The 22,839-nt window shown below is 39.4% G+C and overlaps 3 protein-coding genes and 1 pseudogene across 6 annotated transcripts in view; 1 reads left to right on the plus strand and 3 right to left on the minus strand.

Annotated features, from left to right (window-relative positions):
* LOC145497159 (uncharacterized) overlaps positions 1 to 10,562 on the minus strand; it is a 171,838-nt gene extending 161,276 nt beyond the window's left edge. Inside the window, exons 1-2 of one of the 2 annotated variants that reach the window (XM_081476963.1) lie at positions 9,937 to 10,562; positions 6,692 to 8,339 (exon numbers count right to left, since the gene is read on the minus strand). In XM_081476963.1, coding sequence (XP_081333089.1) covers positions 7,583 to 8,338 — 756 coding nt within the window. In that variant the 5' untranslated portion in view covers position 8,339; positions 9,937 to 10,562 and the 3' untranslated portion in view covers positions 6,692 to 7,582. Of the gene's footprint in view, positions 1 to 6,691; positions 8,995 to 9,936 lie in introns of those variants that run through there. The other variant, XR_014050654.1, reaches the window with a different exon arrangement.
* LOC145497155 (uncharacterized) lies at positions 43 to 2,875 on the minus strand. The gene has a single exon (XM_081476956.1). It carries the CDS (start codon positions 2,791 to 2,793, stop codon positions 820 to 822), a length of 1,974 nt encoding a protein of 657 aa, XP_081333082.1. The 5' UTR covers positions 2,794 to 2,875; the 3' UTR covers positions 43 to 819.
* LOC145497162 (uncharacterized) lies at positions 5,953 to 6,685 on the plus strand (annotated as a pseudogene).
* A 2,799-nt stretch (positions 10,563 to 13,361) lies between the features above and the next one.
* Positions 13,362 to 22,839, minus strand: part of LOC145497157 (synapsin-2-like) — a 49,847-nt gene continuing 40,369 nt past the window's right edge. The window contains exons 6-12 of one of the 3 annotated variants that reach the window (XM_081476958.1): positions 21,797 to 21,859; positions 18,319 to 18,461; positions 17,893 to 17,967; positions 17,718 to 17,823; positions 17,105 to 17,246; positions 15,713 to 15,736; positions 13,362 to 13,548 (exon numbers count right to left, since the gene is read on the minus strand). In XM_081476958.1, the coding sequence (XP_081333084.1) occupies positions 13,442 to 13,548; positions 15,713 to 15,736; positions 17,105 to 17,246; positions 17,718 to 17,823; positions 17,893 to 17,967; positions 18,319 to 18,461; positions 21,797 to 21,859 (660 nt within the window). In that variant the 3' untranslated portion in view covers positions 13,362 to 13,441. Of the gene's footprint in view, positions 13,549 to 15,702; positions 15,737 to 17,104; positions 17,247 to 17,717; positions 17,824 to 17,892; positions 17,968 to 18,318; positions 18,462 to 21,796; positions 21,860 to 22,839 lie in introns of all 3 variants that reach the window. The other 2 variants (XM_081476961.1, XM_081476959.1) reach the window with 2 other exon arrangements.

A 22,839-nucleotide genomic window follows, 5' to 3' on the forward strand; every position in this document is an offset into this window, starting at 1 on the left:
AAACAGGCAAATTAACAAAACAAAATTAGACACCAGCAGTCGATTTCTAATTTCTAAATTAGTTTATTCATTTTGTGATACACAAAAGCTGCCTGCGTGTTGAAAATATCCAACAACGTTTTGTTCGTGCAGAAATTCAGTTATGTTCCTTTTCCAGGCTTCAAGATATTTTTCTCTCTAGCCTCAACAGTACAAAAACATCTTAAAATTTCAATTCAGAAATGAAGAGATATTGCTATTACCAGGCTCCTCGCGTCGAACGTAGTACGCGAGAACAACGTCAGAGAATTTTTTTGGTGGGGGTGTTACTTAGTAGTCATGACAACAATGTTAAACAAACAGTGCCACGAGTTTTCGTTAACGTATTCGTTTAAGGAGCCATTCTTTTTGGACTCCCGAAAATTTAAAGAGCTTTTTCAAAAAGCAATGATGTCAAGAACTGTTAGCGGACATTAGCCTAAATTTCGTACCTTAATTCTAAATATCTTATGAAGATGTGCTTTCACAAGTTAAAATCAAACACCACTTGTAGTGTTATACCTGTTGGAAATGTCTGAGCATTGAAGAAAACTTATTTAAGAAATTTCTGCCGACTAGAAAACATCTTCCGTCAAGATATCATACTTTCTTGATCAAGCTAAGCGTGTTTACAAGCAGAAATCGATTTCTTAAAAACCCTGCTTTGTATAATCAAAAGTTAGGTCACATACAAAAACATTTCTGGGCGCTTGAGGCCAAACTGTTTTCATGAAAGTCTTCATTAAGTCTCGATCATTTTTTTCGAACGATTTTAACGTGGCTAAGGAGGAAATATAAAGGTTAATACGGAGTAAAAATGTGCCGCACTCTAGCGTTTGGATCACAAATTCGCTCCAAGTTCATTGCTTGGTACAGCAGACGTGAAGCTTCCCTTCTCAGCAAGGCCGCTTCCCCAGCAGCTTTCCTTTGATACTCTCTTTCTGCCTCGGCGTCTTCTGCAGCCATGAAGGCATCAACTAAATCAAACGAGTTTTCTTCTCGAGATCTCTGCTCCTGCAAACCTTGATAATAGCGCAACTTTTCTGATAGAGATTGCTCAGCTCCAGATATTCCTTGCTGTGAGGCGCCCGGAGCCTGGGGTGAATTTTGTAACGCAGTGTTTCTTTTATTTCCACGTTTCCCCGGAGGCAACATGTAGTCAAACCATTGGCTGTGATTCTGGCTTACGGCTTCAGTGCTGCGAATCCCCTCCAATTTTTCCGGTTTCTCTTGCCGTAGCCTGTTTGTTTCCGCCTCGTTGAGCGTCGACGTGGAAGGTTGTGTCGCTCCAGGTAACGCCTCGGTCAAGGTAGAACGGCGTTTGTAACGCAATGGTCGCCTCTGGTTTCTTCTAAACGCATCAGTGCGTGTGAGGTTTGATTCAGATTCCGAACGCACAAGTGGTTTTTCTCGTTTTTCTACTCCTGAAGTCGTGGGGACAGACACTTCAGCTAATCTACCGATAATATCTCTGCCTGAATCTCTTTGGATCATTCCAGGCTTGGCATAAGATGAGTTCGCACTTTTGGTGACTTCTCTTGTACTTCCAGTCTTCCTTGTCCCATCAAGTGAGGTTTCACGTGTTTTGTCAATCATATTTTCGCCCTCGACATGAAATTTTTCCCCTTTCAACAGCTTTTGCCACAAATCGGCTGCTAAATCAGCCGTTTTGCGTTCTCTCCTTTGCTTTTCGGAGTCGCTGAGGGGCAAACCATAGCCATCTCTTTTACCTTTTTGTTTCAATTGCAGTGGGGATTCTTCAGTGATTTTTCGTGGAGGCAACCTTTCAACTTTTTTCTCAGTTACAGGACGTATTTCTTCGCCAAACTCATCGCCCTTACCACTAACAGCTCTTGGAACATCAGGTAATTTTCGCGGACTGTGCCCGTACTGGATACGTTTGAGTTGTTCAAACGAGAATTGGTTACCTCCATTGCCTCGAGCACTTAACCTCCTTTCAGAATTATACTTTTCGTTTCGAAAGTGTATTTGCGACGAGATTTTCCACTTTTCTTCTGCGGATATACTGGCAACCGACGCTGTCTGGCGCAAAAGACTTAACTCTTGCTCTAATTTTGCCCTTTCTTCTAAAGCGTAGGACAGACGCCTGGAATATTCGTCCAATTTTCTGTTTTCCATTTCTACAACGTTGCAGAGGCTTCCCATGGAATATGCTGTCTTGTTTTCCTTCAACTGATTCCTGTCTCCACCGCGAAGTGCCTGATGCTTCTCTTTAGCGTCCGTCGCAGTGAAATCTTCGTAAAATACTTCATCGTCGACACTCACATCGACTTCCGAAGGAGGCAGCTGACTGGATTCTGAGCTTGAAAGACGTCGAAGGCGCATACTGTTGAAACAAGCTCTTCGCCGCAAATCTTCATCTGTTGAGCTAGAACGCCGCCTATGTCTGCTCCCTTTCTGGGCAACAACGTCAGCTGCCTCCGTCGTGTCGCTAGATGGCTGCCCTGGGAAGCTGTGCCTTCTTTTCTCGTCCGTTTGTCCAGGTTTCGTTGTTAACTGACGCGCAACGCTTTCGCTCGATGTTCGATGAACCTTCGTGTAGTGTTTAACACTTCTGTTTGCCTGCTCACTGTCCGACTCGAAACCTTTGTTTTCCAGACCTACATCTCTGTGATGTTTCTTTTTCTTGCTGGCCTTTTCTCTGTGTTTTTGACGAGACAAATCGTCTTCTGCCCTTTCTGAACGGTGACCAGATTCTAACGTATTCGTAGATCTATCACCAGACTCTTGTAAAAGATTTTCCGTCGATGACATATTATTGTAAATTTGACAGTAAGACGGCGCTTTTATCTATTTCAAGACGTTCTCTAAACATTTAGCGGGCCTTTTTTGCGCTTTTTTGCCCAAGCAAGTCCTTGAAGGGAGTTCTTCTCAGAAAACGTATTTTTTTTGTTGTAAGGAATTGACTTATATATTATTTACAAACATGTAACTTCAGTCCAGTTTTGCCAAAACGAGCATTAAAACCTTTTGCCGGTACCTGCTGACTAAATATCAACAAAGGGGCCCCTATTCGGTATTTTGCGCTGCAGTAAATACTTGCCAAATTACGTTTAAATATCACAGTGTATTTACTGAAATATGAAATGCAAATTAGCCAATAAAAACAGTTCTTTCTAGGAAGCCCATCAAGTGCTAACAGGGCTGTCAATTTACAGGCTCTCTCTTTTAGCGGACTAAATCGGAATGTTTAGTTAATGTAAAAATTGAAAATGAAGTTTATATTATTCTGGAATATTCGACTCTGTCAAAACTTTGCCACCTGTTGGCCTGAATAAACATTTATAGTCGAGTAGAACTACAAGTGAACCAAGGTTTCTTTTGAGTTAAAACTATTGTTCACATCTAAGGAAGCTTTTTATGGCCAAACACTTAATGGCTGTGTTTGTTTTCATTTGGCTACTTAATTCCAAGTTATTTAAGCCTGTGTCGAAAAGGGCTGAAAAGTTATAAATTATACGTGAAGTCAGTATTGTAGTCACGGTGGAGAAATTCAGAATTTCAATTCAGAACTGGAGATGTTCCAAAAAAGTGTTAATTAAAAGCTCTAAACGGTATGGAAATCGAACCGGTTATTTTGGCTGCCATTTTCTATTTCAACATTGTAGAAGAACCTGCGGTCGAAATTAAAGTGAAAATGTCAATATTTAGTATTTGAGATACAGTCAAACCTCCAGTTGCGACCATCTCTCCTCTACGACCAGTTTTCCAAAATGCCAAACGTTTCCGAGCCAAATCAATATATTTGGAACCTCTTGTAAGCGACCGCGACCACGTTTAAGTTAGAGCTACAAGTTTGAAATTTTCTTCTGTTTTTAACCCACCGTGAGCGATCACTTGACAGATAATAGAGGGCAAATTGGATTATAAGGTGTTATAACATTATTGCATTTTTGGGAAGTACCGGATTTTTTCACGAAATTGACTTTTGACATGAATAAAACATTTAAAAATCTAAAGAAAAAGTTCACATACACTGGACTCTATCAGTCCTAAAAGAGACGACCTTAAATGTTAAAAACAACCACTTGCTTGAGGGAAAAATTTTGAACCCAATATGGTCTAAACTCTCGTAAGCGACCACCTCCCGTAGGCGACAACCTAGGCTTGACATTTTGGGTGGTCTTTTACGGGAGGTTCAATTGTATTTTATATGTAGGAAAATTGAAAAAGTGCGGAGACGAGAGCCGACCGAAAAAGGTACGAAGTTGATCTAACTGATTGTCTACGGAAATCTTGGATAGCCCGCGTTATTTTCGATTGGTGCCGATTAGAGTCCGGGAAAGTCTTCGGGTATTTCCCCGAAAAATTGCTGTCTCGTTCCCAGAGCCTGAAATCAGGAATAAGTCACCGATGATCGAAAGTGCGCAGGCTTTAGGAACGAGTTTGAGTGATTTGCAAAAGAAAAAATACAAATACAGGCCTACAAACAATACAAACAATGTCAAGTCTGAAAACTACAGAGAATTCCGGCGAAAAGCCTTGTGAGAACAGGAGAAGATTTTTCCTAATGCTTAATTGAAAGATCGATACTAATTAGCGCCTACATATGCCGACAAGGCATCGTTAACAATTGTTAAAAGTGCTTTTTATATAAATTTCTTGCTCGGATCAGAATGTGCCAAGAGCGCTTGTTACTTCCACGGTACTAATTCGTTATAGAGGCAGATGAATCGGTTTTAATAAGAAATGATTCCTTTGATAATGTTTTTTACAAGTGAAATTACACTGAAACCGAATGCCGTTTATTTTTGTTTTAAAACCCAACGCTCCAAATTTCAAAGAAAGGATTCTGTTTTTTCTGCAAAGTAATTTACTTGAATTTATCTTTGAAACAGTCGAAAAAGCTAAAGGAGACAATACTGAATTAAAGGAAACTAATTAATAATTAGACCGGTAGCCCGCAAGGGCTACGGGTCAATAGCCCTTGAGGCGAAGCCGAATGGGCTATTGACCCGTGGCCCTTGTGGGCGAAGGGTCTAATTGTTTTAATATTACCCTACTAGTCGGACAGAAAAGGCAGTAATAAAGTTAGCAAATGCAAGTTGAAGAAATATTTATTTGGGAATAAAACGAGAGAAAGTGTCACGCTCGACTGCGCCAATTTCGCTACTCGAGGACTATTACTAATAGTCCTCTAGTAGCGTAGCCAATTAAAATGCAGGATTTGCATTAGTCCACTAGTTGGGTGGTACTAAGTGTTAGTTATCACTTTCAACTTGGTTTAAATGAAAGAAGCTCTTTAATATTATTGCCGCCAAGTTTGGCAGCTGGGTATTTTGTTTACGTCTCGCAAAGTATCTACAAGTCACCATTTCTAGCGCGACTGTATCCAAAAAGCGACATGTGTAAAGGCAAAGAGTGCTTAAGGCTTTAAAGTACTTTTAACTGGACTTTTTACTCGGAAGAATCAGCAAGGAACACGATATATGAAAAGAAGAATTTTACTCAAGTGAACTCGATGGTAAGTATTTTGTTATCGTCTCGGAAAGTTTTGTGCTTCATCCACGAGCTGCATGTATCGGGAAAAGATTCCTGAAGGGGTAGAATTACTTTTAACTGAGGTTTTCTACGAGGAACTATCAGCTAGTAACAGGATATATGTAAAGAATTTTACTAAAGTAAACTCGATGGTATGAGTCTTGATAACGAAACTTGTCGGCACCGACCTTGTTTTACTTGTGTCAGTGTTTGGATTGGTCGTTATGGTAATGTGCTGGTGTCAACCACACGAAATGATAAACATGAGCGTATTCACATGGTTACCATTTAGTTGCTCAAAGAGTGAAGAGTTTTAATATACTAAAAAAATACAGGTGCTTGGGTGCAAAATCTACAGGTTTTTTTTCTATTCATTAGGGAAACCCAATTATATATTTGTGTTTACTTTTAAGTCTATCCAAGTGTGTCATCGGGAAAAAAAGTGTTTTATAATCTTTCCAGGTAAATATGATGCATAGTCAGGAACGAGAACTAAAGAAAGCGATCAAGCTTCCAACTTTAATGCCATGGAATTCTAATGTGATGATACAAAGGATGGTTTTGATGCGGTCGAGATGCGGGAAGGATTTCAAACTACAAGCAAAGCGGACGCCTTACCAAATATATCCTCAAGCGACAGGCCCATTGTTAAGAGAGTTGCATTCGAAGATGCTATACAATCGGTAATGGAGGCAAACGGACACAAAGAAGAAAAAGAAGCAGATTTAAGGTTACCAGATATCCACGATTCGGCGTCAAGTATGTCTTCGGAAGATAGACGATTTGAAGAGAATTCTCGCAGAAACGACTTTTCTGGTTTGGACAACGAGCGAGGAACAGAAAACCACTTTTCTAAAAAAGTTGACGTTAAGGAGAACACCGAAAACTCATTGATGAAAAACTACGAATTCCAACGTGATCTACGATTTACACAATGCTCGAAAAAACTATCGCGAGAGAGATATTCCTACTTCCCGCGTTTTCCTTCTCCAAAGACCATGAACAACAGAGAGAGAGAGACTGAAAAAAGAATTAGAGAAGAAAACATTGAAGAAACAAGAGGAAACTATTCACCCGGGAAGCCTTAGAACGAAGGAAGAATACTTTTTCTTTCCCCGAAGAAAGTTTAAAAGCAGTTTGTGAAGAAACATGAGCTGTCTTGCCGCCCTATGGATTCACCGTTTTCTTTTTTTTTTTGGATTGATTTAGCATATCTGAGGTATATGGTAAAATCTGCATATACGAGCGAGTGGCCCATCAGGCCGGCGCTTACCTCCGGTTTCTGTAGCATGAAACGACTAGGAGTACTTCTACTCCCCCCTGGATGGGATGCTAGTCCATCTCTGGGTTACCCCCAGTATTAAATTCGCCGGTACCCACTTATACACCTGGGTGGAGAGAGGCACTGTGAGAGTGAGGTGTCTTCCCCAAGAACACAACATAATGTCCCCTGCCAGGGCTTGAACCCGGACCGCTCGATCCGGAGTCGAGCGCACTAACCATGAAGCCACCGCGCCTCCTACATCTGAGGTATAAAGCGTGACTTAAATCAGATGGACCAGGAAACCAAACCCATTTCTAACAAATTGCGTGACTGTGTGCAGTGAGATTGCTAAGAAATAGAATTGTAAAAGCCCACCTCAGCGGCATGCATGTCCTCCAAGAAAGAATTAAATCGTTACATGCTACAGCGTCAGAGTCTTTGAGATATTCCTGATGTCAATAATAATGTTAAATAATGTTAGATCAAGGTTTTGGAGTTGCTTGGATATCGGCGTTTCTTTGAGGTCTCTTATTACCCGACCCAGATCTCCTCCGTCCGTTACTAGTGAGATCGAAGATTAGTTTCCATGGCAACTACTGCAAAGTATCGAAGTTATAACAAATGTGAAATAAATTTGTAAATAAATAAATGAATAAATAAATAAATTTAACTAGCAGTTAGCGATTAACAACGTTATTGATAGCTCGCAATAGTTCCGCTGACAAAAATTCTTCAATTAACACAAATCAATACATCAGTCTACTTCAAAAGCAAATGGTGGTGTTCAAATTCAATGCATCAGTCTTTGTACTTCAAAAGCGAATGGCGGTGTTTAAATTCTCTCAGTTTTCTTCCAATTTCCGCTTCGTGGCGAGTCATTCTCTCTCGCATTTTATCTTCTGCCCAATGCGGTGGCATAGAATCGGAGCTCTGATCCACAGACTTCTTCTGAAGACAAGGAAAATAGGAGAACCCTTGACACGAAGTTCGTTCAAACCTGCCTTCGAAATAAGAATGTTTTGGCTCTATCGAATGCCCCCATTCCGAAGAGATCATCCTGTTTTCTCTGATCCGCTGTATTTTAGCCTCTTCTCTCATTTGTCTGTCGATTTTGAGTATCTCGTCGGTCAGTTTGTTCAAAAGACCTCGAGGAATTTCGTAAGTATCGCGTAAACCCAACGCAGCACTCCAGCTTTCTGTGGGCTTACTTGTAACACCTTCCGATGTTGACGTTAAAGCGAGCGAAGGCAAACGTAAATTGCCTCGTCGTTTTTCGAGCTTGGTTGGTTTAGTAGCTTCTTTTTGTCGTGTTTTTAACATTTCTTGCGTTTGAAAAGTCACCTTCGGTGATGAAGACTTCCCAGCGACTGTTTTCGACGAGTTTTTCGTCGCGAGTTCAGGAAAGTGAACTATAACATCTTTTTGTTTCTTCTGACGCAAATATTTTTTCTTTGTGCCACTTTTTGCTTTGTGTTTACGCTTTGAGCTATTGTCGTCAGCTATCGAGGGCAGGAAAGATTGCTCCTGATTGTCAGAACTTGAATACAAAACCATCCTCCGAGATAAAGAATATCCGGTGAACGTCAGCGAACTACATGAAGTGTCTGTGGAGAAAGACTGAGTATGTGATAGAAGCTGTGCCTTCGCGGCCCTGCTTTCATAAAACGCCTTTTGCGTGAAAAACGTACGAATATTCAGTACCTCAGTGGGTGATGCTACATTAAAGCGAGAAAGTTTACTCCGTTGTTGTAGAAATGGTGTCAAGTTTGCATTCAATGTTTACTGTTATGGTTAAAAAATGTGTAACTTGATAAGATCCACAACAATAACTGAATTAACTTGACAGTTATCCCCTACTGATCCACCTGCCATCTCCTAGCTATGTATTATATATTTTCAAGTGTCTAGATTTTTCTATACTTAGGCCAACTTCATCAACAAGATCTTCTCGCAGTCAAACATCAAGGTGAAAACTTTCCGTGCCAAAGCAAACAGATTTTATTGTTGTAGACATATGTCTGATCATCGGGCGAAAAAATCGCCACTTTTGTACAACAAGTTTCGTCCCTCGAGGTATAATGAGTGTGAATTCTCCCACTAGACGTAAATATTTAAAGGACGGGTCAATATATTTCCATGAAAACTTTATTAAAGCTTTCACGGGTTAATAACGAAACTAGCCAGTTGGAATCGTTGTTTATGCAATCTGTCAGACAGTTGTCTAGTAGTAATAGGCAAAACTTGAACCCAATAACTTTAAATTCTGTAGAAACTGGCCTACATTATTCATTTGGCATGTGTTAAACTAAATGGAAGGGTTTTCCTTAACTATTTTTTTTATTAATATAATAGGTTTCGGCGAGTTATTTTTTTCAAGCGAAGCAGTCCAATGTCTGGATATTACAAACATTAGAACCCTTCTCTAATGCCATGATTTTCAGTGCAATAAATTAGAAATAACGTTTATTTATTTATTTTTTCCGCAAAACAAACATCACATCATCACGAATCTGCTTCGCGGAAGCAACAGCTCTTTTCTGCGTGCAAAACAAATATTTTCGTGCCATATTTTCTTGTAGAATTCTGATGATTACAAATTACACATTTTCAATGGGAAGCCATGCATCCATTGTGCAAACAGTTGTGTTATTTCAATAAAGAACATTTCCAATTGGTTATGGTAGACAATACCAACGGCTTGAGAGCCTCGATCGAGTCGCGGGCATTTGTAAACAGCTTGCTCGATATTTATAAAGATTGATTTTCAAAATATATTTCCTTATGGTATCTCTTAAGTTTGTTCAACTTGATATGATGTAAAATGCTGACAGAAGTTTGCTGTAAATTCAGCTAAAACCAAATTCATGTTAACAAGAAGTGAATTGTGTAATAGTAGGTTGGAAATTTTCTCTAACATGCCGGTGAATTTGAAGAACCCCAACGGGAAAATTTCCTTTATGAAACTCTAAAACAGTTCGGCAAAAGGAACTTTCTCAGTATTATATAAATATTTGTGTTTTTGGCTTGTTAACGATTATGTTTTCGTAACAACCCGCCCTGACGCTAAAACGCCTACAAAATGGTACTACAATAGAAATAAACAAATAAATGAAATAAAATGTTCGTCGTATCATGCACAAAAAACGTCTTACCTTGAATATTTGCCAATTCGAAATCAGAGGTATGTTCGAGCGTTAAAACGAAGAAGCCTCTTACAACTTATTTTCTGGTCTTGTAAATGCTCGAATTTGTTACACCGTCCTGAAAATAAATAATTGATGACTGTGCTAAGCAGTTGTCACGAATATGCCCTCCTCTCCGTCTTCCGTTATGTTTCCTGTTTCGGCCAGAAATCCACCTGTTCTCTGTTATGTTATTGTTTTTTAGAGATTGTTATTAGCAGGTAGTTAAACGATCTTGACTTGAGTTGTTAATAGCTTTGCTTCTTAAACAGGCGTTTTAAACAAGTGCTGTCTTAAATGCTCCGTCCATACTACTCCGGAGAAATTTGAAAGCGCAACTATCGGCGGTTATTTTATATTTGTGTTTGAGGTAAACTCGGGCGGGGAAATCACGTGGTTATCTTGGCACCCTCGTTTTCGAAAAGCTCCTTTCTCAAAATGTTTTCCGTCCACACCAAAACTAAAAGCCGGCGTTTGCAAGTTCCTCCGGTTTGAAGAGCGTTTTCGACAGGCTCCGTTTTCGTGACGGATTAGTGTAGACTGTAGGCCTTACCGCGAACGTAAAGCTGCGTTTTCAAATTCCTCCGTGGTAGTAATTTCACCTCACTACCTTGAAATGAATTGTTATTCTTGGTCTAATTCTAATTTCAGAAAGTGGCAAGCTTGCATAACTTTTGGTAAATTATTTCAGCATGTATAAATCACTATCCTGTGGACTTATTTAATCATCGATATCCAGTGAGGGTATTTTGTGTTGTTTACGGGAGGTTCCTTACCACTATGATATTTATAGTTGAAAGTCCGTTACAATTGTGCTATGAAAATAAAAGTTCGAAGAAAAAACCAAGCAGGTGATCTCTTGTGTCACAGCCGCCCTCCCCGAAAGAAAAAATCGGAGAAAGTAGCGTCTCTCCGATTTTTTCTTTCGGGAAGAGCGGCTGCCACACAGGTTAGTGATCGCGAATGTCGTGGTCTAGTTGTATGACATGTATGTTGTAAAGGAAGCGAAATGAAGACGTCCGGTCACCTTTCGTTGCGACCGGCTCGTCTTTACATCGTTTTAATCTCGCATTTTCGAAACGAAACCTTATTTCTCAGGGCACACAGCCGAAAGATGTCCTCCAAAAAGCCAAACAAACAGTTTGGCCTGCGGTCAATTTTCTCACGCTCAAATTATAAAGATGAGAGGGCGGAAACATCTGCTCCCAATGAAAATTAGCTCTCATTGAATTTTAACGTGCAAATAGAGATTGTTCTTGCTTTGGTGCGTTACCATGGCTACGTTTAGTGGCTCCAGGTTGCCTATCCTCAAACAGGAAGTCATTTCACGTCGATCCGACCCACCCTCTAATGATTTTATTCAACCTGATACCAAGAGCCACCATTGCTAATGGTCAGCGGTCTGATCTTGCATTGGTGTTCGGCAGGTACTTCATATATAACGTTTCATATGTAGGTACCTTATGTATGGAGTTATATGGTGTAATACTGAAATAGCCTGACGAAAGGCCTGGGAATGTCATTTATTGACTGTCTGATATAGATATTTAAATACAGCAGTCTACAATCGCCTTCAAGCCTACAACCATTGAATAGTACAGAGTAATGTTACAATGGTTTTACGAGAATACAATTTAAAAAAATAAAAACTAATAAATTTTACAAGCGGAAAAATAAATACATCAAATAATTAAATATAAACTAACTCGATTACCTATACATAAGCCCAGTCATTAGTTCTGTTGAATACATTTTTAAAAAATTTACAACCATGAGTACTTTCCATTCAACCAAAAATTTTGGTTAGAATTTCCGGAAATTTCCAGTGGCAAGTAAAACAGGGGTCAACCGTTAAGAGGGGACAACCTCGAAAGATACAGCCAATTTTTCTAAAATTTAACGCCGGGAATTTCCGTTCCATTTGATTTTATTGCCGAATTTCCGGAATTTTCAGCTCAGTGGTTTGAAATCCGGAAATTCAACAGCTCTCGGATTTAGCAGAAACTTTCTCAGGAAATTTTTGTACCTCCTATAGCTTCGGAATTTGTGCTCGAATAGGAAAGTCTTAGGTTTCGAACGGTTGAAAAAACCATTAAGACAAGCAAGACTACACGAGACAAACATTTCAGACCCAACGCAATTTCCTTTTACGACACCATGCATTTCGTTTATGTTAGTAACAAGAGTTCACCAGTATATCAGGACCACATCCTATAAGAGCCCAAATGTGCGTCCTTTCGCATTTATGTTTTGCAGGATCACTCTTTATTTTCCAAAGCGCGTTGCAGATTGGTATTTGGTGTCAATAGAGGGCAATCACCTTTAGTTGATCACGAAAATGCTCGTGAAGGCGAAGCTACCTTTCTTGATAAATTATAAGTTGACTCAAGAGATTATTCTCTTCGCTGGCTCAAGTTTAGTTTGCAATTAGCTACAACTCACTATTTTCATACGGTCACATTTTGGCTTGGTCAGCCAATATTCACTTTGACCAAATCTTTGTAGCCTGGCGGACCGTCACATTCTGCCCAATCAGAGCAAGGACAATGCGTTCACTGCCAATCAGGAGCAATGGGCTCACGTGACGTTTCCCGCCTTTTTCACCGACTGCCGCTCTGATTCATACATTATCCTATTTACAGACAAAGCAGTTTCCCTCGGTTGTAAATAATTCAATTTTAATTAATAAAGAAATGCTACAGCTGCTAAAGGCCGTAATGTTAATTAAGATACGTTAACTAAGGAAACACAGTCTCTAAGAAATAGACCGTGTGATTCACAGCAAAGGCATTCATACAAACCAAGGAGTAGAAGATATTGAAGCTCAAGTTGTTTTCTTTAGTTTTGTATTCTATAAACGGACGTTCAATACATAAGCATTTCTTCTTACATTTCAATAAGTAAGACCTTAGATGTTCCGAGCAGACTTTCGAGTAACGAATTCATTTCATATTAGCCAAGTACAGCGTTGAATAAGCATTCGAAACGGTCAACTTTGAACGTCCAGCGCTTCATTCAATAAATATTTCTAAGTTATACATTAACAGAAACATGTCAATTAAAAAAGACCTAGAATGACATGCTCGTATATAATTCCGGGGGGGGATGACTCACGTATCAAAGGACGGGGGTGCTCGTCTTAATTTTTGAAAAGAACCCCTAAGAGGTGCCAAGATCCTGTTTTGTGGGCGTAGTTTGAAACTATTTTCACCCCTAAGAGGTACCAATTCTAAAAAAACACATTATCTCCTGTCATATTTTTTTCAGCTTAATATATGCACTTCAAGGTACATGTACCTCAAACGTTGCCGCTGTGGACCTTTTGAGGCTCAACTCCCTCAAGAGGTACCAAACCCGCTTTTTTTAACCCTAAAAGGTACGACGAGCCTCCCCGTCCTTTTTATGTGGGAGTCCCCCCCGGATATACAAGTTTCCACTCTTTAGACACACCGTTAGAACATTCAATAAATGAAAACTAATCGATAAACCCACTGAACATTCCATTTTTCTTCTTCTCCGGCGTCTTCGTTGCCCCTTCTGAAGCTGTTGGTGCGCCGGGACCCCCGATAACTTTGAACGCACCTACAACAAGAACAACAATATATACACTTAATTAATTTAACACCTTTGTTTAAGCCACACACAAAACATAGTTACAAGAGTGGTGCTGCAAGTGCACCGCGGTCAAACCGGCGCTAATATCTATCGCAATTGTTGTTTTCTCAAAAATTGTAAGTGTTTGAAGCGAAAATGTGCAAGACTTTTGTCAGAAAAAGTTACAAAAAGAGCATTATTAAACCAAGTTACGTGCCGATTAACGAGGTTTATAACAATAGTGAAATCCTCTATGCACGGGCGGCGTACAAAGCTAAAGTTTCCAAGGACTGTCTTAACTTTTGGTTTGAAACTAGGGTTGCCGGCATAATTTTGAGCATAATAGTGAGGCATGAGCATCGAGCATTATGCCAACATGATAGTTAGAAAAATTCCCGGAAATATGTCAAAATATCGAAAATAAATAAATAAATACATCGGAATTAGGTACAATCTCGAAATTGGGATTCCTGATTTCCTGTGGAGAAATATACGTGACAATCGACTTCCCCAGACTTTTTCGCGAACTTAGCCCCGTTCACTAGGGTTAGTCACTCGGTAATCTAACTAGGCCCCAATCAATAAAGTCGTTTGGGTTTTAACACACGTTTTAATCTCTTCTCTTAGCTTTCACTGTTACAACGGGCGTGTAATAGCTACTCTGAATGCACGAAATAAATGTTTCTCTTTATACTGTTTCATTAGACAATGTGATTGGTCGTTGCTAGGTGATAATCAGAAAAACGGGTTGATCAAAGTCTGTCACTAAATGTCCATTGTCTCTTGACATGATGTCTAGACTTACAATAAAAACCACAAAGAAACACGCACGAAACACGAAGTCTCCGACAACTTCACGACAGAAACGGACGTGGCCACGTAGGGCGACTGGGAGTCTGGGACTCATTTATAATCATCCATATAAGCATATCAAGCGATTGTATTTTATTTTAGGTAAAAAATGAGTGATCCGGGAGAAAAATTTTGAACATAAAAGGAGGACTTTTTGAGCATAATAGTAACATTTTTTGAGCATAAAGAATTAGCACAACAGTGAAAATTGTGAGCATAATGTGGACAACGCTATTTAAAACTGAAGGATTTCGAAAATTTGAGAGGTCTATGCGAAGCGACAGTTATGGCGGGAACTACGCGCGGGCGGCACGCTTGACCGCTGGGAACTTTGCGTGGAGGCCCATGAGTCCTGCTGACTTCTCCCTACTCATTCGAGTGCAAACAGAAAGAGGCAGTTTAAAGATGATTTCCAGTCCGTACGGCGCAGTCTCAGCATCTCGAGTTTTGCAAGCCTCACTCGATGGAAAATCGAGGTTATTCTTTACGAACCGCTGTCCTCATCTTTGTGACACGTTAAATTCTTATATCCAACCGTTTCTTTGATTTCTACAGCTACAAAGTTGTTTCATCTAGTTTCGTTTCAGAAAGAAAGAAGCATAAAGCTTCGCATTCATAATGACGGTTAACATGAAGCTTCGCATTTCCCTCATGAAGTTGCAAGAAGTTACATTCTGTGACGTCTTAGATGAATCAAACAAAACCTGGAGAGCGTGCAGTGCGACTAGAAATCATCTTTAAACTTTACTATGTTGCAACTCTAAGGTGACAGATGTGTAGACTCGTGACAACCGTATTTCTAGCTTGATGCAAGCTTTCTAGCCATCTAATCTTAGTGCGTGTTACTGAAACAAGATTTTATTAACGTAAATTGTCAATATGAAAACAGAACTAGAAAGAGGAAAGTGATAGTGCTACTAAGAGAGTTTTTGAGAAACAATACGCCACCTAATCAGTGGTGGTAGAATTCAGTTATATTAAGACATCTTCGTCATGCGTGTGAAACAAGACGACAAGAGATTACAGGGGCTCAGTCTCGGTGTTTTGAGTTATTCTGGCCACGTACAAAATTACCTTTAAATTGCAAGAAACCTGAAAATAGCAGTGCACTAAGATAGAAACACAGCAAAGAGATGATAATAAACCATAAAGGAACGAGGATGGTTAAGGATGGAGAAGATTAACACGGATTACAAACAACGAACTTGAAAAAATTAGGCTAAACCTTTGAAGATGCGCAAACCCTGAAGTAGCTCCTTTAAGTGAAAAAGAAAGGAAGAAGTGTCTCACCGCTACTTACCACTACCATCACCAACCGCGTCAGCTGAGAGACAGAGAAAGATAGAGGAAGACAGAGAAGGGAAGAAATAGAAAGAGTAATATTAGCCAAAGATGAATTACTATTATTCAATCATGGATTACATCCACTTTATTTAAAAGCAAAAGATAAGAAAAAAAAAAAAATGAAATGATCTGATTTGGACAGCAGTGTTCTGTCCTGGTTAGTAACCCGTTTAAACAGCTAGACATGGTAGTGGACACATTGGATTTTTCGCGAAAGAAAATACTTGGCCTGAGAGAGCGAGTTTGTGGTCCACGGGGACAGATCCTCGTTTGTTTTGTAACACTTTCTCGTCGGTAATGACTAAGCACTGCTTTTCTCTCGCTACAAGTCAAGTTCGCCGAAAGCTTCTGCGATAGCTTGCTAAGGTCCTACAATTGGTCATAAATTGTATCATTCTCTCACCAATTATAATAAACATGATATTTTTTTTCAATTAATCTTGGACAAATTGAATAGCAATCGAAGCTTGGTTTGACGCATCCCACCGCTTTCAGAATGGGTTCCATGTTTTCCAATATTTTCCCGCACTTTTTACAGTTTCCCAATTTCTGATTGGTTCATTGCGATATCTGCGTTTATTGAGATTGGCCAGATGTGTTAACATAATACATCAAACACGAAAGCCAGTGTTTGACCACATTTCCAAACACCGAGAAGAGAGTTGAACTATTGGACTTTGGAACAATTTAGACCCCTTTTTAAAATCAAGCTGTTCAGTTCAAGTTTTTAAACGTATCTTAAAGAATAAGCTTTTAGACAATTTTGTAAATACTCGCTAAACTTCATTTATTTTTTAGTATTTTTCGCGACTACAAAGTTTAGATAATGTTGTAAATGTTTCTTAAATTTGATTAATTTTGATTGTGTAGTTATTAGTAACTCAGTAATTTAAGTAATTGTTCCTGAAAAGCCCCATTGGGGAGGTAACAATAAAGTATGTATGTAAAATACGACGCGCGGCGGAGCATTTTTGCCGAACTTCGAGGTGTTTGGAAATGTGGTCAAACACTATCTTGAGTGTTTGATATATCTTCTCAGTCGAAACTAAAACTATGGAGAAAACGGAGAAATAAAATTGTTAAAATCTATGCTAATTAAGATCAGATATCCAGATACCTAAGAGGTCGTGATTTCCTTTGTTTAAACTTGAAGAATTTAATTATTATTAATGAGTTTGAGAAGTTGGTTTTAAATTGTTTCACACTACTTATTTGAAAACCGCACGATGTTCCAGTTAAAGCTTGAGTGCTGGATAGAGTTCTTTTCCAGACATGATATTTGCCAATTTGAAATTGTAAGTTACATTTTTATACAAGCTAAGAATTCATCACCAGTGTGCTCAGGTACCTGTCAGCGCGGCGCCCGTGGCGGTACTGGGTTCTAAGGTCGGTGGATACTGCTTTTGCATTCTATCGATCACTAGGTCAGCGATCCTTCTCTGGTCTTCATCTTGTGTGTCACTGAAAAGTCGCATGGCTGTGTCATTCACCTACGACAGAACAAGTTCAAAACAATAAGCGCGGGACAGGTATTGCCTCTCTGTTTGGAAACGAAAATACCGAACATCTACTAGTTCTAAGCTAAAGCTGGTGTTAACAGTGCGAAAACCTGAAGGCCGAAATTTTAAGTACGATTTTGAGAAGCTTACGACCATATTTAAGTCACGGAAAACCTACCATTTATGGTTTGATTTTCTAGAACAGTACTGTATAAGTAACAGAACCTATTAGGAAGTTAGGCTGAATAATAAAGACGAGGATGCAAAGGCCGGAATCGACACTCGTATCTTCAATTTTGCCTCTGCCAACTCCTTTTTGAAGTAATAATAATACTCCATCTGGTATTTTAAATGGTATTTTTCCTCCCATAAAATGAGACAAATATGAATTCCCTAAATACTACACACTGCTCCATTTAATACACGCAGTTATTAAGTCTACCTCTTGTATTCGCACGTTACCTCAATGATATACTCTTTATTGTCTTTCCCTACGATCGCCTCCACACACATGATGTCAAGACCGCCTCCAAACAGCTTGCTACATTCGTCAACCCACTTTTTATATCTGAGGAACAAAGATAAAGTCAGCGGCGACACAGAGAAAATCAATTTCAACAGAACGAAACTTTAATACCTGTCAGTGATAGCTATCTCCTCAAGCACCGCCGAACCCGTGTTAGTTTTCCAGTTGTCGGAAATGGAGGTTCGCCTGTAGACAGAATGTTAGAAAAAGCACTTTTTATACTATGGATTTTTGGAATGTAGTACTAACGACATTTTTTGACAGGGAAAAATTCGTAACCTCTTAAGCAGCTCTTAGTCTTCCACTGCATCGAAGATAGACTGAGAGCAGTCTCTTTCTTGCTTGAAAATCCGCGGGAAGAACGCAAACGAACAGAGAGGAGCAGCGAGGCCACTAACCGGGAATAGCGCGGTCTTCCGATGCCTGCACTTCTCGCGACTTACGGTTTCGCCGCTAGCCTCTGCTTCTGGTTTGCGTTCTTCCCTCGCCGCTCGCAGTCTACATCGAAGAAGAATATAATAATGTATGAGAACTTACTTGAACGCACGGTAGTGGGTGCCAATTTTCTGAATCCTGATGTCGCATTTTCCGGGAATGAACGGCTCCGTTGTGGCGTAGGTGTCCGAGAGCGCCACAATGCTGGCGATGTCCTGGAAACTACGATGATTGTGCACACAGACCTGAAAGAAAAGAGAAAAACCCAGGTATCGTACAAAACCGGTTATAAGTAGCATTTGAAAGTGTTTTTGGGTGGACTTATCTCTGGGAGAGTTCAAGAGCCCGTTTCTCGAAGGTCCCGAAAAGATTTCGCACCCGTAAAGCCGTAGCAAAATCTCCAACCTTATGACTAAAGAGCTGTTTTATGCACATATTCTTAATATGAACAACTTATTTCTTAATAAGAAATAAGACGCAAACTGCGGTGATAAACATGGCAATAAAACGCATGTTAAAAAACAAAGTTAATTTCCTAATGGTCACTTCTGAAGATGTATGTTGAAACATACGAAACGTCAAGTAAGTGAATTTTGTTTTTTAACATGCGTTTTATTGCCATGTTTATCACCGCAGTTTGCGTGTTATTTCTTATAAAGGTTCCCTTCATACAAGGAGTTTCAGGCGTATACACCTCTCTGTCTTTAAATACCGATTAAGTAAAAATGGCTTTGCGGGCCCGAAAAGTTGCCGCGGCTTTCGAAAAACGGGTCCCAGATCTGGGAGTAACCTCGTTCCCTTTCTGAGAGGAAAGAAGAGAGTGGCCCTGGGAACTAGGCGACTCAGTCTCGTTCCCAGGGTCTCTCTTCTTCTCTTCCTGAAATGGAGCTGAAGAGAGTTGACAGGACAGAAGTTAAATGCTCTGATGTGCGATATAATGCAAGAAAGCGACTCTGATAAAACCTCAAAAATCTGAAGAGCTTCGAATGCGAACTAACTAATGGCTATTAGTTTTTGAAGCTCAATGCTTGAAGCTCAATGCTCCATATATGAGCAAGTCAGTAAACTAATAAGGAAAGGTTGGATGGTATATATCCGGAGGTATGACTGAAATATTTGCTTTGTTAGCATATAGGTGGGGCTAATAAATGATAGAACCTCTAAATAACAAGCAGTCTATGGTATATTAAGATGATCAAAACACCCAGAGGAATTTTTAATGCTGGATTTAAGTCCACTCAGCAGACAATTGGCTGAATTGGATCTTTTCAGCCGTGAATTGAAAGTGATAGGCACATTCTTTTTAGATTGATTTTCATGCACTTGAGTTCTAGCTTCCTTTCGTGAAATTGAATTTGTCTTATTGTCCGAAAGAGACACTATTAATCACACGCAGGAAATTGATCATGACACCCGAAAGAGACGCTTGGGCGAGCGAAATCAGATCTTTACTGATCCTTCAGTTTCCAAGGTGAAATCTCGTGTTGTTGAAAGCATTTGATAAGATGTTCGAGTTTGTGAAGGAAGTGCTTCTGTGTAACGACTTTTTCAAAAAACTATCGAGTCCGTGGATGAAACCCTAGTGTGTGTCCATTCAAATGAAAGCTATTGAGCCGTACTTTAATGTGGTACTGTTTATTACGCTGTATAAGATGGTTCTAACTTTTAAGTCTGTGGATGAAACCCTAGTGTGTGACCATACAAATGAAAGCTATCGAGCAGTTCTTTCATGTGATACTGTTTATTACGCTGTTCAAGGTGGTTCTAACTTTTAAGTCTGTGGATGAAACCCTAGTGTGTGACCATTCAAATGAAAGCTATTGAGCAGTTCTTTCATGTGGTACTGTTTATTACGCTGCAGGGTGGTTCTGACTTTTAAGTCTGTGGATGAAACTTAGCGTGTGACCATTCAAGTGAAAGCTATTGAGAAGTACTTTCATGTGGTACTGTTTAGCATTGTCGGCAAGATGGCTCTAGGTTTTGATAGGTTAACCTTCACTGAACTCCTATTGAGAGATCATTCAAATGAATTCTTTAACAAGCAGCCTTTCATTTGGTGCCGTTCATTTGTCATTTGTAACAAAGAAGATATTTTAGAAAAATAGTCAAATTTGCAGTACAGGCTAAAGGTAACTGGTTTACATACAAGTCTTCTTGCGGAAACGCAGTGTTTTTTGCCATGTTTATGTTCTTAAGTCTAACAACGTTGTATGAAAACACCAGCAGAAGTTTCGAACTGATGAGTCTGGGATGAAAGTACCGCCCGGACGGAGAATGTCTACAACTTTATTTGGAAAACAAAGTTTAATAAGAAGATAGAGCAATGATTTAATAACTTCAGGATTGTCGCGCCACAATCGGACGGCAGACGTCTTGGAATGAAAGCTAAAAATGGTGAACAAGTTTTAGCTTCTCGATACATCTAACTGTAATAGGCGAGACTCAATATTATTCTTTTTCACCGCAAAATTCTTCTCACACAAAGCGACCCTTTCCGCCTTGTTTCCTGAGCATACAAAGAATTTGCTCTTCAGATGGCCGGTGGTTTGCATGCGTACCGTCGCGTGTTTTTCAGACAAGTGGGACATTTTATATTGTCGGTATAACGGGACCATATTCCGGTGTAAATTAACAGACGAATGATGTCATTTCCTTGAGAGTAATTGAATAGTTGTATAATTATTATTTCAATGTACATGCCACAACAATTTCGCAAAATGTCCATCTATATATTTTCCAACAGTTGTTTAAGCACTTAAACCAATCTTTTGACCCATTTCACTTAGACACCTCCCTCCCTTCCCAGGAAACGTTGCAAAATCGTCGAGTCTGTGACAAAATCGACAAAATATCAATGATAATTTGAAAGCAGTGAAGATTGTGCAAAATAACAAGCGAGAAAGACGCACCAACAGACGATCAGGAAAGAGACGTCAAAGAAACCGCGTGGTTGAAAAATTGTGAAAAAAAAAATTTCACATTTTCAGCTTTTCTGGTATCGGAAGGCCATCCAGGGGAGCCTATCCGGTGAAAATAATCTTGCACTACGGAAAGCAGAATAGTAAAAATAATTTTCGCAAATAATTTTGATTCGAAGTTCAGCACTCTTGGAGTTACAATGGTAGAGTTCTTCCTTTTTTCCTTAGTTTTAGTTTCGATCGAGAAGATTTATATTACATCAAATTTCATGTGATATAGATTACATCAAACACGAAAGACAGTCAGTGTTGGACCACGTTTCCAAACATCTCGAAGTTCGTCAAAAATACTCAATTTTTTTTTCTCTTAAATCTCGATACAAACATAATAACTGGAGACTGACTAGAAAACCCTTGGTTACTTCAGTCTCCAGACTCATAGAGTACACTTTCTTTTTTTTCTGTATTTACATTTCGCTGATATAAAACCTGTAAAATGTACGAGTAAATAAAGCTATTATGTTATTATATTACTCTGTTGCGCGTCGTATTTTCAACTCTCTTCTCGGTGTTTGGAAAGTAGTCACACACTGTCCTTTGTGTTTGATGCAATATATTATCCAATTTTCAGAGGTAAAGTTCATCAAAATTGACAGCCTTACCTTGCCGTATCCACCATTTGCATGGCCGACTTTCACCACAACTGGAAACTTGGGGGTAATTAGCTGCAACAAGAAGGTAAAACAAGAAATATAAAACACGCTTTGTCAAGCTTCACTGAAAAATTCAGATTCACTCCCAAGCAGGATGATCACATTTCAATTCTCCTTACAATACTACTGCATTTTTAGGCAGCAAGTAATTCGAATTGTGAAAATTATGACAGGTTTGATGAAGCCATACGACGCTATTAGGGACAGACCATTATTCCTTTTTCCAAAAAAAAAAAAAAAAAAATTCATGCACAGCAAAAACTGCCGAAAATAAAAAATCGTGCAATGGGAGCCACGGGGAAAAAATCGAGCTAGCGTTTTCTACTAGCTATCATAATTTTGCTAAAAAAATCTTGCGCAAGCTATTGCCCACCAATACAAACTCATGCCCAACCTAAAAGTGAGATAAAAATTTAATGCCCCTGAAAATTGAGCAATTTCCTCCCGCCCAACCTCAAAAAAAAAAAAAAAAAAAAAAAAAAAATGGTCCGTCACTTAAGCTGGGCAGTGCCTGGCAGTGGCTTAAGTGTCCCGAAAATGTTGCGACCAACGTCACGCAATATCGTGACCATTTTGTCTGCTCAACCGGCCCAATCTCGAACAGGTTGCATGTGCAAAGCAGCCACCACTAATATAACAAAGTGCATGGATTGTCTCAGAATATAAAACCACTTGGGAATTTAAACAAGATTTTGCGCAAACAGTTATTTCATATCCTAGGTTACATGGATTAACTTTAAGAAAGATAATCTTTATGACAAGATTGCGAAAGTTGGGAAAGAAAGATCAAAGAACTGCATCATATTTCCACAAGACTTTAACAAGTACAGCTAACGTTTCCTCGACTTACGGAATAATGCGCAGTTGAAATGACTACATTTGAACCTCCCACTATCTCACAAAACCACATGTGAAACTCTAGGATTTCGAATTCTTTCTTGCAGCCCATTTATTGTAAGTGCTTGACACCTTCTGTTGTAGCTTACGATTTC

The sequence above is a fragment of the Orbicella franksi genome, chromosome 9 (assembly GCF_964199315.1).
Source record: "Orbicella franksi chromosome 9, jaOrbFran1.1, whole genome shotgun sequence".
In the NCBI taxonomy this organism is placed as follows: Eukaryota; Metazoa; Cnidaria; class Anthozoa; order Scleractinia; family Merulinidae; genus Orbicella; species Orbicella franksi.